Genomic DNA, 12,306 nt, shown 5'->3' with positions numbered 1-12,306 from the left:
ACATTAAGTGTCGCCATTGAACCAAAAAGGACACATTTCATGTTGTCAAAAATCATTCATAGTCAAAGTTTATTACCCCGTATGGTGACATTTTATAGTTAAAACTGTAGTGCACACATTTTTAATATCAACAAATGTCTGTTTCATTCAAACCATTGTCATGTGAGTTCACACAATGATCATTTAGTCAACTCTCTGTGTTTCTCAGTATAGCAGTGTATAGATCTCAATAGAATAGTGTTTAGATCTCATGTCACACAGCTTCACCCTCTAGCAGCACACAGGAAGTGATTTGTTTCATCCAAGACCGACAGAAGCAACAGCAACATTGCACTAGTAAAACAACACCACCGCAAAGAGGTTGGAGTAAGACTGAAAACACAAAGGAGCACCCACCACGAAAGGGTTCTTAACCAAATTTTACTGCTCGTTTTGCAGTTTGGTGGGATCAACACTTCTTGTCCTCACATACACACAAACACTCCCTCAGTTAGGTGTGATAGTTTTGCTTGACAGGGCCTTTTTGCAGATGAAGGACATTACATCATTTCTATTCACAAACAAACAGAGATAGACTATGTAACATTAAATACAACAACACTGCTACACACTGCAGCTTTAGGCCACGTCCGGACAAAAAGTTCCCCATATACGGCAGCGTTTCAGTAAATATCTCCGTTCACACGGAACCCCCTGCAGCGACTCAAAACGTTGTAGTTCATATGCCAACACATTCACCTAAAACCTTTTCCGTGTGGACAGCTCTACAGTCTCATTCTCTGGCAGCACACAGGAAGTGATTTGTTTTATCCAAGACCAAAAAAGCAACATTGCACTAGTAAAACAAGACCACTGCAAACAGGTTGGAATAACAATGTTTGTTTAACCACAGGAGCTTTCATGTGCCTCATTCATTGAAGTTAGTCTCTAAGCCATTACAGTGCAACTCAAATTGTATGGTTTTTACAATGTTTATAACACATATTTCTTTTTTAATTGACCATGTTGGCTGGATCTACATGCTATTTTCACACACACTATACGACTCCTGATCACTGATGACCACTTTACTACTTGGAGCCGTGCAGAGATCTGTCACACTCTGAACAACAAAGAAGCCATATATGGATGTTATGTGTGGTAAGAGAAAAGGTGACTGTTCCTCGTGATAAGAATACAGAGCTAATTTTCCAGCAATAATTGGTGTTTGTTTTCCAGAGATATTAATATATTTGGAGCCGTCAAGTGTTAATTGAAAGTTGTTTCTCCTCTCACAGAGTTTTTTTTTTTTTTGCTCTGAAGTGGGTGTTAAAATGTGTCAGGGGTGATAATGAACTCACTGATGTTTGCTTATATAAACTCTTGTATTCTAATGATTGGAGGCCGCCAAGAGGTAGTTAATATAAGCTAACACTTTTAGGAGCTTGGGCTTTTGTTATTACACCTTTGCAAGTGAGACATTTATATCTGTTCTGATAAAAAAAAGTACAGATTTAACAGAAGAGTGATTGCAGTTAAATCAAAATGATGTCCTCATTACACACAAATTAATATTTACAAGTTGCCTGGCTAATTGTCAGTAAACCAAGCTCTCACCCAGTGCATGATTTGAGATGCGCAGCAGTAGTATTGTGTTCTTGTTGTCAATTTATAGTTGTTGTTTTTTCTTTCCTGTCAGAATGTCTTTGCAAGATAGAGCAGTAAAACAATGAATACATAAATGAAATAAAATAAAATAAAATCTCTGCAGGGCAAAGATTTATTCATGACCTTTTACCAACTGGCTTATATGCAACACTAAATAAAAAGAAAGTCTGCCAATATCTCAGCACTTGAACCTGACTGGTAAAAGTATTCTTAAAGGAATTTTGAACATCTTCAGTTTGTTCAGTCTTTGTGACATTTGACAAACATTATTGTGTCTGTGGCTGAGCAGTAATTAGACTAGAAGATCTGATCTAGAAGATTCAAAAATTCCATTAGAATTTAATGTATGAAATAAATGATTGAACATGAATCTACACAATGTTTTTTATATTTTGTTGGTATCGAATGCGGCAGAGTTTGGTCTGTATTTCTCCTCAAACAATGTGCTAAAACTGTCTCTCACTGGTGTCTCTCACACTTTCTTTCTTTCAGAGAAAAGTCAAAAACAACCCAGAACTGCAGCAAAACTTTCAGGCCTTGATGTTAGTCATTATACATACATACTGTATGTGTGTGAATGTTTTTATTAGGGCTGTCATGATTTCAGAATTTCAAACTCTGATACCCAGGAGAACTTTGGTGGGATTTAAGAGAAACATAATATATTAACAAGTCTGTTAATGTTACAGAAGACACTATTGCAAAGGCGTATCTAATGCACTACATTGGTTTTGTTTAATAACCTCAGAATATCCGTCTGTATATGGAAATGTATTTGTTTCAGTATTTAAATGAAGTGCTACATTTATTAGCAGGAGTGGGTGAACACATGATCATCATTCTGTGGCTTGCATGCAGATTACAGTCATCCTACATTGCAACACCAGAACTCTGTGGTTCAGAGTGAGAACAGGCTTTGATAACAGGCTATGATCTTTATGTGGGATCTGTTGGTCATGAGAACAAAACAATATAGATCTTCTGACAGATTTATCCTGTAAGATTCAGTGCTTCTGGTGAGTTTGTATCTTTTGAGATCAGCACCCAGAGCCGAGTCTGGCAGAGGGCACTGAATCTGTGTGACAGCTTTTAACAGCTGTTAAGGTGGAGAGATGAGAAAAGCCAAATGAGGTCTTTTTTTTTTTTACTAATGAGGCTTGGTCTCATATCATTCTGCCTTTCCCTTCGTCTCTCCCTCGGTCTCTCAGCTGCAGCAGCATTATCGGTATGCACCTCATTCTGCTTCCCCTCAGTTCGACAACAGCTCAAAGGATTCTGCCTCAAACATAGCAATTCAACTAAAACACCACTCAAATACCGCTGGTGTGCTGGTAGTCAATTTTAGCCTCTTTCCCCCTCGGAAAGGATCAGAATCCATGAATATCAAAATATATTACTTAAAATATATGGAAATAATTCAAAGGCTTCATGGTGGAGTCTGACAGAATTCATGTCAATGTTTGTCCTGACATTGTCTCTACTCTGTGTATGGCCATATTCCCTAATTGTGATTACTTACTGTTTACTTAATGCTCAGTTGCTGCTCACCTCCTGTTTAGCCCTCCTAATGGTTCTGCTGGAAAATTAGCTGTATTCATCGAGGCTGACAAATTAATCAATATGGTGAATTATTCTTAAACAACTGCAGACAGGACCTCGCAGTTAATTGGAGAGTCAGTCGATACGGTGTAATCTCACCTTTCATAATAAGCTACAAATGTCAACACAACCGCAGCTCGGCAAATGGATGGACTCCTCCGAACACTCAGTGTGAGACAAATGAATGGAAGTAGGCCATCACATACAGCAAAACATCATTGCGGGCATTTGAATTTCAAGATGCTGCAGTAAATCAAGCAAAACAACAGAAAACAAACACAAACACTGAATTCAGCTTTTGACAAAGTCTTGCTGTCGATCCCCGGGTTTCACTGGACTGTAGCCGTTGTATATAATGATTTGTTATTTTAATTAAAACAAAACAATGTGAAATGCATTCTAGGTTCTTTTTTAGAAGTTGTGTTTTGGCCCCTGGCAAAGGCTGGAGCAGATGTGGCTTTATTTTTAAATTGTCATGGCAACTTCAGTCAGCTAAAGCCATTGCAAACTAGAATTATGTTCTATTTACAGATCAATTCCTGCTTCTGTACAGTTGACCGTGATTCATTTAAATAAGCACAGACATTGATCCCGATTCTTTGTTCCATAAAGGGGCCTGGAGTTCGGAGTGTTAGATTCAGGTCTTTCTTTGCCCATTTTCCCTTTAGTCCGTCACTGCCATGGCTGATTGATGTGGGGAAGTGTTACTGTATGAAGTAGTATTGATTTCCTAACACGTCCTTTGAATGCTCCCTGTCTTGATGATTCAGTTCACTGATCCTGCAGGCTTGCATCATACTCAGAGGGATGTTTGCCAGATATGATGTAGCAGTGCTCGGAAAAGTCGGCTGAAGTTTTTGCAGTTTTTGAAGGCCATAATAAGACAAGCCTCACACCTGTGATAAAAAAGTGTCAAAACACTGAACACATAACCCCAGTTTAATTTTCTCTTTCCAGATGGACTGGATCAACCCTGAGCTGTGAAGTGTGTTATGTGAGCCAAGGTGTTTTCCCACCTTGCTGGTGGTGGGGAAAGATGCTGCACTTTGTTGCCATGACAGCAGAAGTTCTCTTTGTTCTTGGGTTCCTGATGAGCGCCGCTCATTCTAACCCAGTAGCGACCTTACCAGAGAGCCGAGGACGTCTGGAAAGGGTGTTGACCCAGGCCACCGGGGGGAAAAATCAGGGCAAGCAAGTGCCTGAGGAGCTGCTGCGGCAGCGGCCGGACGACGTCAATATCTTGGGCCCCAACAAGACTGAATTGAGCCGCACAAATCTTCAGGCTGGAGGATCCGAGGGCGGGAAATCCCAGGAGCAGTGGAGTGTACAGGACAACCTAAACCAAATAGACGAGGGTCCCACCAGTGACGTCACCCTCTCTCTGGATGCTATTGATGAATACGCCTACCCAGACTACAGGGGGAAAGGCTGCATGGATGAGAGTGGCTTTGTGTTTGCCATCGGCGAGCAGTTCACACCAGGTCCTTCGACATGTCCTTGCCTGTGCACTGACGAGGGCCCTCTGTGCACCAAGCCAGAATGTCCAAAGGTTCACCCTCGCTGCATTAAAGTGGACACTAGCCAATGCTGCCCACAGTGCAAGGAGAAAAAGAACTACTGTGAGTTTCGTGGCAAAATCTACGCCTCTCTAGAAGAGTTTAAGGTGAGCCCAATAACTGCATTCACTCACTTTTTTGACATGCTCAAGACTGAAAGAAGTGCTGACAACACTCCATTCTATCAGAGTTTATCACAGACATGACACAGAAATAGTTACCTTAGCTTGCAGCATACAGGCGAGCAGGCAGATTTAGAATGGCAAAGGTCAGCACTAGTTCTTTTGTTTTATCCTGCACACACAACACATAACCAGAGGCTATTAGCAGTGCCACTTCAGCAGTGTTTCAGACGTGATAGAATTGGAGTTATAGTAATGTTACTCATAACTCTGCAAAGCACACAGCTACACGTGGGTGTGTGTGGAGAGACATGGGGATTGTACCAGCACAATCTTTAGTGTTTCATCTTCTGACGCTTGTTTGAAAGGCTAGACTCAGGATTGCACCACAGTGCTGGTTTAACTTCTCTTATGAGATGCAGCATTTATCAGCTTGTCTTTATGTTGGTGAGTGTCTCAGGGGGAGGTAAAGCCTAATGTGGAAATGTATTCTTCTAACTCAGTGGTTAGGGTTGCTCTATGTCAAGTCTCTACTCTGGGAATTCTGCAGAGAGTTCTACTTTCACTCGTGGCATGTGTCAGCCTTTGTGATGTGCTGTGGGGTGTGGAGGTGGGAGGTGCTTTGAAACTAAGCAACAGACAGGTTTTGATGCCTGATTGCAATGTTCTGGAGCATTGTACTATGTGCTGCCTCGCTCCATTTTTCACAGTGGAGTGCCATGTGGAGGCGCAGGCCTCTACTATCTACAGCAATGCTGGTGGAATTATCCTTTGCTCTATTGTTAAGACTAAAGGTGTATAGTTGAATACAAGTGGCTGCTAAATAAAGCCTTTCAGAGAGAACGCTGGGTGCAGTTCCAAATGAACATCTTCAGTCCCTGCCTCTGTCCCATATTTATTCCGTTTGGAGACGTACAACACTTGAGTAATCTGTTCACGCACAAAGAAAACTGGAAGCATCTTTTCTCACTTTCCCATTTCTATTGATTTCTCAATATAGCGTAGTGAAGTTCAATTCTCCCCTCGGCTCCATCTAAAACGAGGCATTTATTGGCAGTTAAGGTGAGGAGGAGGATGGAATGTTATAGTAGATATATGCAAACCGTCTGAAACGAGCCAGGTGTGTGTGTGTGTGTGTGCTTTAGAGTCAGTGACCACTATAGAGGGATGGAACAGTGGTGAGAGAGATACTGAGAAAAACAAAGGGCCAGAGACAAAGATAGCGAGAAATTAATTAAGAAAACACCATGTTTGCATGTGTGCGTGAACTATTAATAAGGGTTTTAATTGCTTTCTTTCTTATGCCTTCGCTGTTGTCCAGGTGTCTCCATGTGAGAAGTGTCGGTGTGAGCCCAGTGGAGAGGTGCTGTGCTCGGTGGCAGCTTGCCCTCAGACAGAGTGTGTGGACCCGGAGTACGAGCCGGATCAGTGCTGCCCCATTTGCAAGAGTGGTGAGTGCACATTTTATGCCAGTACAACCATTTTGTATGTGGTTACTGCTGCGTAAACCTCCACAGCAAACCATAGTTTCTGCTCAAGGGCACCTCAGCAGGAGTTGTTAGCTGACACATAGAATGCAGCATTCTGCAGTGCAGCATTTTGCAGCCTCTTCATTTAACGCAGTGAGATGTGTTTCTATGGCGTTTTTTATTTTTATTTTTCATGACCAATATTGCAATCATGTTGTTAAAGTTTCAGTAAAATGTAAGAATTATGAAATGTGACTTTTCATCAATGAAAAAAAAGAACATTACTTCAACTGGTGACAATAATTTAAGTTCATCCAAAGTACAATTTAATATTCTAGTTTACAATTTTTTAATATCAGTGAAAGTTCATTCAATTTAAACATGTTATATGATCCCACATTTTTTTTAAGTAAAGTTTTTCAGTGATGTGTGTGTGTGACACCACATATTATCAAAATATTAACAATTAAGCTTTTTTATGCAAGAATAAGAACTTCAACCATTACTGAAAATATTAGCAGTAAAGTTCTGTATAAACAAGAAAGATGCTCAACAAAGTTCAGCTCATCAACATCATTAAACATTATTATATAACTGCAGCCTTTGTGATAATCAGTCGGGAGTCACACATCATCTTCAGTCTTAATGTCACATAAATGCTTAGTTTTTCTGACGGAGGCTGCAGCATACGTTCCAAATCTGTCATTACTCTCTGGTGTAAAGCGGTTGCAAGTTTATGATCCAGAGAGTTTGAGAGCTCCGGCCCATCTAAGAAAGAATTCTGCAGCTCAGAGTCGATTATCTCAAGTGGTTTCGAATGATTCAAGACAGCATGTCCTAGATTATGTCCCAGTGTTTTCTTGGTGTGACTCTAATGCTACATGGCAATGTCAGCAACATTGCTTCCTTCAGCAAAAAGAATGATGACTTGTGATCTGTTTCTCTGACGAGGAACCTTAAAGTGGCACAGGCTGAGTGCCATAAAACAAGCAAGCAAGCAATTTGCATGTGGAGGGGGAAAAAGAGTCTGCATTGGAAAGGAGATATACAGCCCACACCACATAAAAATGCCTCATCTGTGGGAGCTACTTATTTGTTGACAGTAACTGATGCATTTATGAGTAAAACTGCAAGCAAGAGTGTTTGCTGAAACTGAGCATTTATACATTTATAAATATATAAATACACATTTAGACATAGCTGATGATTCGAGTGAAATTACACAGCCAGCTGTCTTGTACACAGGGATGTATCCACAGCAGAAACACGAAGGTGATAGAACAAGAAGATTGAAATGGATTAAATTAACAGTAGGTCAACAGAGTGCTTTATTTGCTTTCTGTCACCATCTGCTCGGTTTGTTATAATTACTCCCACAACATCACAATAGAAAATAATTTATGTATCATTTTAGACTCTGAATCAATCATAGGTTGTCCCACTCAAAACGTGCAGAGATAACGCATGGAAACATTAGCAGTCACAGTAAGTTACTTTATTCATTTTTGCCTGCTGTAATCTTTGGGACTATATACAGGTCCTTTGTCCCCCCCCTTTTTTTTTTTTGCTGTTCACCCACTTTTTATATATGCACATATTGATTATGCTGAGAGTGCTGTAGGCAGAGTTTTGGGCAGTGCTCCATATATCCCCCCCTTTGCTATGCCCGGTGGATTTGCTGGGTTGCATTCACAGTCAACGAGACAAATGTAGATGCTGTGCAGTATGTGCAGAGCTGTGGCTGGTTTTTGAAGAGAGCATGAATCTGTAAGTCCCACCAAATCCATGGATAATAAGGACTTTCAGTTTTAGGATATAGCATCAGTCCCCTATTACCACACATTACCATTCAATAAACAGAGCTTACTATGTCTAAGCAACGAACACACTTTCACTGCTACTGATTTACGTGAATTGTCGTAGTCTTTTGGGACTACGTGGTAAAAGAGGATCTGCGCGAATTTCCGTATAAAGACCAGTTTACTCCTCATGAGTTCAGACTTACATAATGTCTTCTGTGGCTCCAGCTGGTCTGTCTATAAACTGGGGGCATAGAGTCTGAAATATGTCTGCTTGTATCAGGTGCAGGGTGTTAAAAAGGAGACACCATTAATTATATGATTTCTTTTTTTCTTCATCTTGTGATTACGTTCTCAGTGTAGCTACACGGATAATGTAACAAGAATAGAATAGAATAGCCTTTATTGTCGTTATTTTGTGGACAACGAAATTTGGGTGCCACTCCCTTGGTGCAAAATACAAATTATAAATAACAATTTTAAAAGAGAAATAAAAATATTAACAATAAAATAAGAATAAGAAATGTTATTTGCATTTTTCCAGAAACTATGACTATGTACACATTAACGTGAGATAACAAAATATAGCAGCAGATAACAAAATATAGCAGCAAGATAACAAATATAGCAGCAGAGAGAAGTGATTGTCCTGTTTTTGTGTAAACAAAGTGACTGAGCATCAGATTATTGCACTAGCATCAGATTATTGCACTATAAAAAAAATTGCTTTTGTTTATTTATTTAGTTCTGTGATGGCTCTGGGAAAGAAGCTATCCCTGAGCCTGTTTGTCCTGGTTCTGTGGGATCTGTACCGCCTGCCCGAGGGTAACAGGTGGAACAGGTAGTTAGCTGGGTGGAAGGAGTCCTTGATGATGTTTCCAGCTCTGCTTCGGTAGCGAGAGCTGGCAATAGTCTCCAGGTTAGGCAGAGAGCACCCCGTGATCCTCTGGGCTGTGTTTATGATCCTCTGTAGCGCTCTCCTGTCTGCTGCAGAGCACCCTGCGAACCACGCTGTAATGCAGTACGTCAGGATGCTCTCAATGGTGGCGTTGTAGAAGGTTACAAGCAGCCTCTCCTCCAGGTTGTTTCTCCTGAGCACTCTCAGGAAGTGGAGACGCTGCTGGGCCTTCTTTACCACCGCCGTGGTGTTGACAGTCCAGGAGAGGTTGTCAGATATCTGCACGCCCAGAAACCTGATGGAGTGGACTCTTTCCACTAAGTCCCCATTTATGTGCAGTGGGGTCGGGGCTGCTCTGCTCTTTCTGAAGTCCAGTATTATTTCTTTTGTTTTTGTGGTGTTCAGTTTGAGGTTATTAACTGAACACCACGCTGTTAGTCTGTTGACCTCATCTCTGTAGTCAGACTCGTCACCATCTGAAATGAGCCCGACTACGGTGGTATCATCCGCAAACTTTATGATGCTGTTAGAGAGATGGGTCGGGGAGCAGTCGTGTGTGTAGAGAGTAAAGAGGAGGGGGCTCAATACACATCCTTGTGGGGAGCCGGTGCTGAGTGTGATGGTGCTGGAGAGGTGTGGACCAAGTCTGACTGACTGAGGACGATCTGACAGGAAGTCCTTAATCCAAAGGCAGGTTTGGTTGGAGAGACCCAGGTGTGAGAGCTTCTGCACCAGGATCTCCGGTAGGATGTGGTTGAAGGCTGAGCTGAAGTCCAGGAAGAGCATTCTGACATAGCTCCCCCGGTGCTCCAGGTGACTCAGCGCGGCGTGGAGCGCTATAGTGATAGCGTCCTCCGTGGATCGGTTTGCCCTGTAGGCAAACTGGTGTGGGTCTAATGTGGGAGACAGACAGGCCCTGATGTGCTGGGAGACCAGCCTCTCAAAGCACTTCATGACTACAGGCGTAAGTGCAACAGGTCTGTAGTCGTTGAGGCTGTGCACTGCTGTCTTCTTGGGAACGGGAATTAATGTGGAAGTTTTGAGGCAGGGTGGGATGATGGCCTGCGCCAGGGACAGGTTGAATATGTTTGTGAAGACTCCAGTCAGTTGGTCGGCACAAGCTTTGAGTACCTTGCCGGGTATTCCATCGGGGCCAGCCGCCTTCCTGGGGTTCACAGTCCTCAGCACATGTCTCACTTCATGCTCCTGAAGTGTCATCATGCCAGTGCTGGGGAGGGGTGGGGGTGCTGTGGCTGCTGAAGCTGCTGAGGGCCTGTCTGTCTCAAAGCGGGCAAAGAAGCTGTTTAGTTCCTCTGCCAGCGAGGCATCAGTCCTAGCAGTCGCCTGGTTACTGCTTCTATAGTTTGTAATGTGATTTATTCCCTGCCACATTCTTCTGGGATCCTTCACAGCAAAATGGTCCTCAATTTTCCTCTTATATGCCGCCTTGGCTTCCCTGATTCCTCTCTTCAGGTCTGACCTGGCAACGCTGTACAGGGCCCTGTCCCCTGACTTGAAGGCGGCGTTTCGGCTTTTTAAGAGGGACTGCACTTTGCTGTTCATCCAGGGTTTTTGATTTGGAAAAACCCTGACCCTTTTGTTGACGGTGACAGTGTCAATACAGTTTTTTATGTAGCAGAGTACAGTGTCTGTGTACTCCTGGAGGTTGTGGCTTGAGAATAAATCCCATAGAGTGGTGGAGAAGCAGTCCTGTAGTTGAGAGAGGGCTCCCTCTGGCCAAGTTTTTATTGTCTTTGTTTGAGGCTTTGTCTTCCTCAGCAGGGGGGTGTAAGTGGGGGTGAGGGACATGCAGAGGTGGTCAGATCCAGCCAGGTGGGGGAGGGGAGTAGCTTTGTATGCATGTTTTATGTTGGAGTAAACATGGTCCAACTTACTATCCCCTCTGGTGGCAAACTTCACAAACTGAACGAATTTGGGTAACACAGTCTTTAAAGATGCTTTGTTGAAATCACCGGCAACAACGAGGACTCCATCAGGGTGTGCAAGCTGCTGTTTGTTGATGATGGCAAGCAGAAAGCTGAGGGCTGTGCTAACGTTAGCATCTGGTGGGATGTAAACAGCTACCACAATGACCACAGTGAACTCCCTCGGGAGATAAAAAGGTCTGCACGAGACTGCCAGAACCTCTATATCAGGAGAACAGTGTGTGTCAATGATCCTGCTGCTGCCACACCACTCGTTATGCACATAAACACACAGCCCCCCTCCTCTGCTCTTACCCGAGTATTGCCATTGCTTTTTGTGTTGCTGTTGCTATAAATCTGAATTATGTCTTCTTTGTTTACTGTGGCCACTTGAAAAGCTTTGGTCACTGTTGCTGTGGAGGAAAATCCAGGCTCAAATAAATTGCAGCAAATTAAAGAAATGTTTTTGAACAAACTCTGGTGTCATAGTTGCAGAATTAATTAAATTGGCCGTGACCACAAAAGTTTGAAAAGTAATTTCCCAGACTGTATTGCAGGCTTTTCTCTGCACCACACTGCACTGGTGGTGGCTCACTGTTCAGGATTCAGACTTGGTGACTTGATCTTTCTTGACAAATTGCACCATGGGAGTTGTAGTTAACATCCCCTTTTTATGTGCACATGCAAACGTGTACTTCTGACTGTCACTCATCTGACACTAACGAGAAAAGGTCATTTTTCTTCTTGAACCACGAACAGGTGGTATACAATATGCTTCCCTCTAATGGAGTTGTGTTTACAAGTTTGCCACTTTGACTGACCCACTCTTTGTGGTATTCACAACCTCATCCCTCAGACTTGTTTGAAGTCTGTTCATGAGTTGCAACATTTTTGTTTGTAATTTTATGATACATCCAACGAAAATGATGTTGATTTCCCCAAAGGCTTGAGCCCTTTGTAATTATGCCTTTGGAGTTCCTGCCAGTTTGCTAAATAATTAGCCTCTGTGGGTTATAGACAAATATCACGTCTAGGTTCTTAGCAGCAAGGACACCATGAACATGACTAACCACAAGCTTACAAGGTCCATGGAAATGGTCAAGGAGTTGGGTTGTGGAAGGCTGCAGTGTTTCCCAGCCTCATTGTCGAGACTGAAATTCACAATCTCCTGGTTTGTATTTCTCTCTTGTGCAAAGCGTATCTTTCCCTGGCTGATATAATTTACTTTTACACATTCACCGGTAGGGTATAATTAACCACATTTCCTACATCGTAATGCACCCTCTGTCAG

The 12,306-nt window shown here is 42.4% G+C and overlaps 1 protein-coding gene across 1 annotated transcript in view; it reads left to right on the top strand.

The window, feature by feature from the left end:
• Window positions 1-12,306, top strand: part of vwc2 (von Willebrand factor C domain containing 2) — a 28,427-nt gene that overhangs the window by 6,117 nt on the left and 10,004 nt on the right. Inside the window, exons 2-3 of the mRNA XM_058650712.1 lie at window positions 4,204-4,909; window positions 6,246-6,375. Of these exons, the coding sequence (XP_058506695.1) occupies window positions 4,283-4,909; window positions 6,246-6,375 (757 nt within the window). The 5' untranslated portion in view covers window positions 4,204-4,282. The remainder of the gene's footprint in view (window positions 1-4,203; window positions 4,910-6,245; window positions 6,376-12,306) is intronic.

Source organism: Solea solea, chromosome 15, assembly GCF_958295425.1.
Source record: "Solea solea chromosome 15, fSolSol10.1, whole genome shotgun sequence".
Lineage (NCBI taxonomy): Eukaryota > Metazoa > Chordata > Actinopteri > Pleuronectiformes > Soleidae > Solea > Solea solea.
This window is presented reverse-complemented; position numbering and strand designations above follow the sequence as displayed.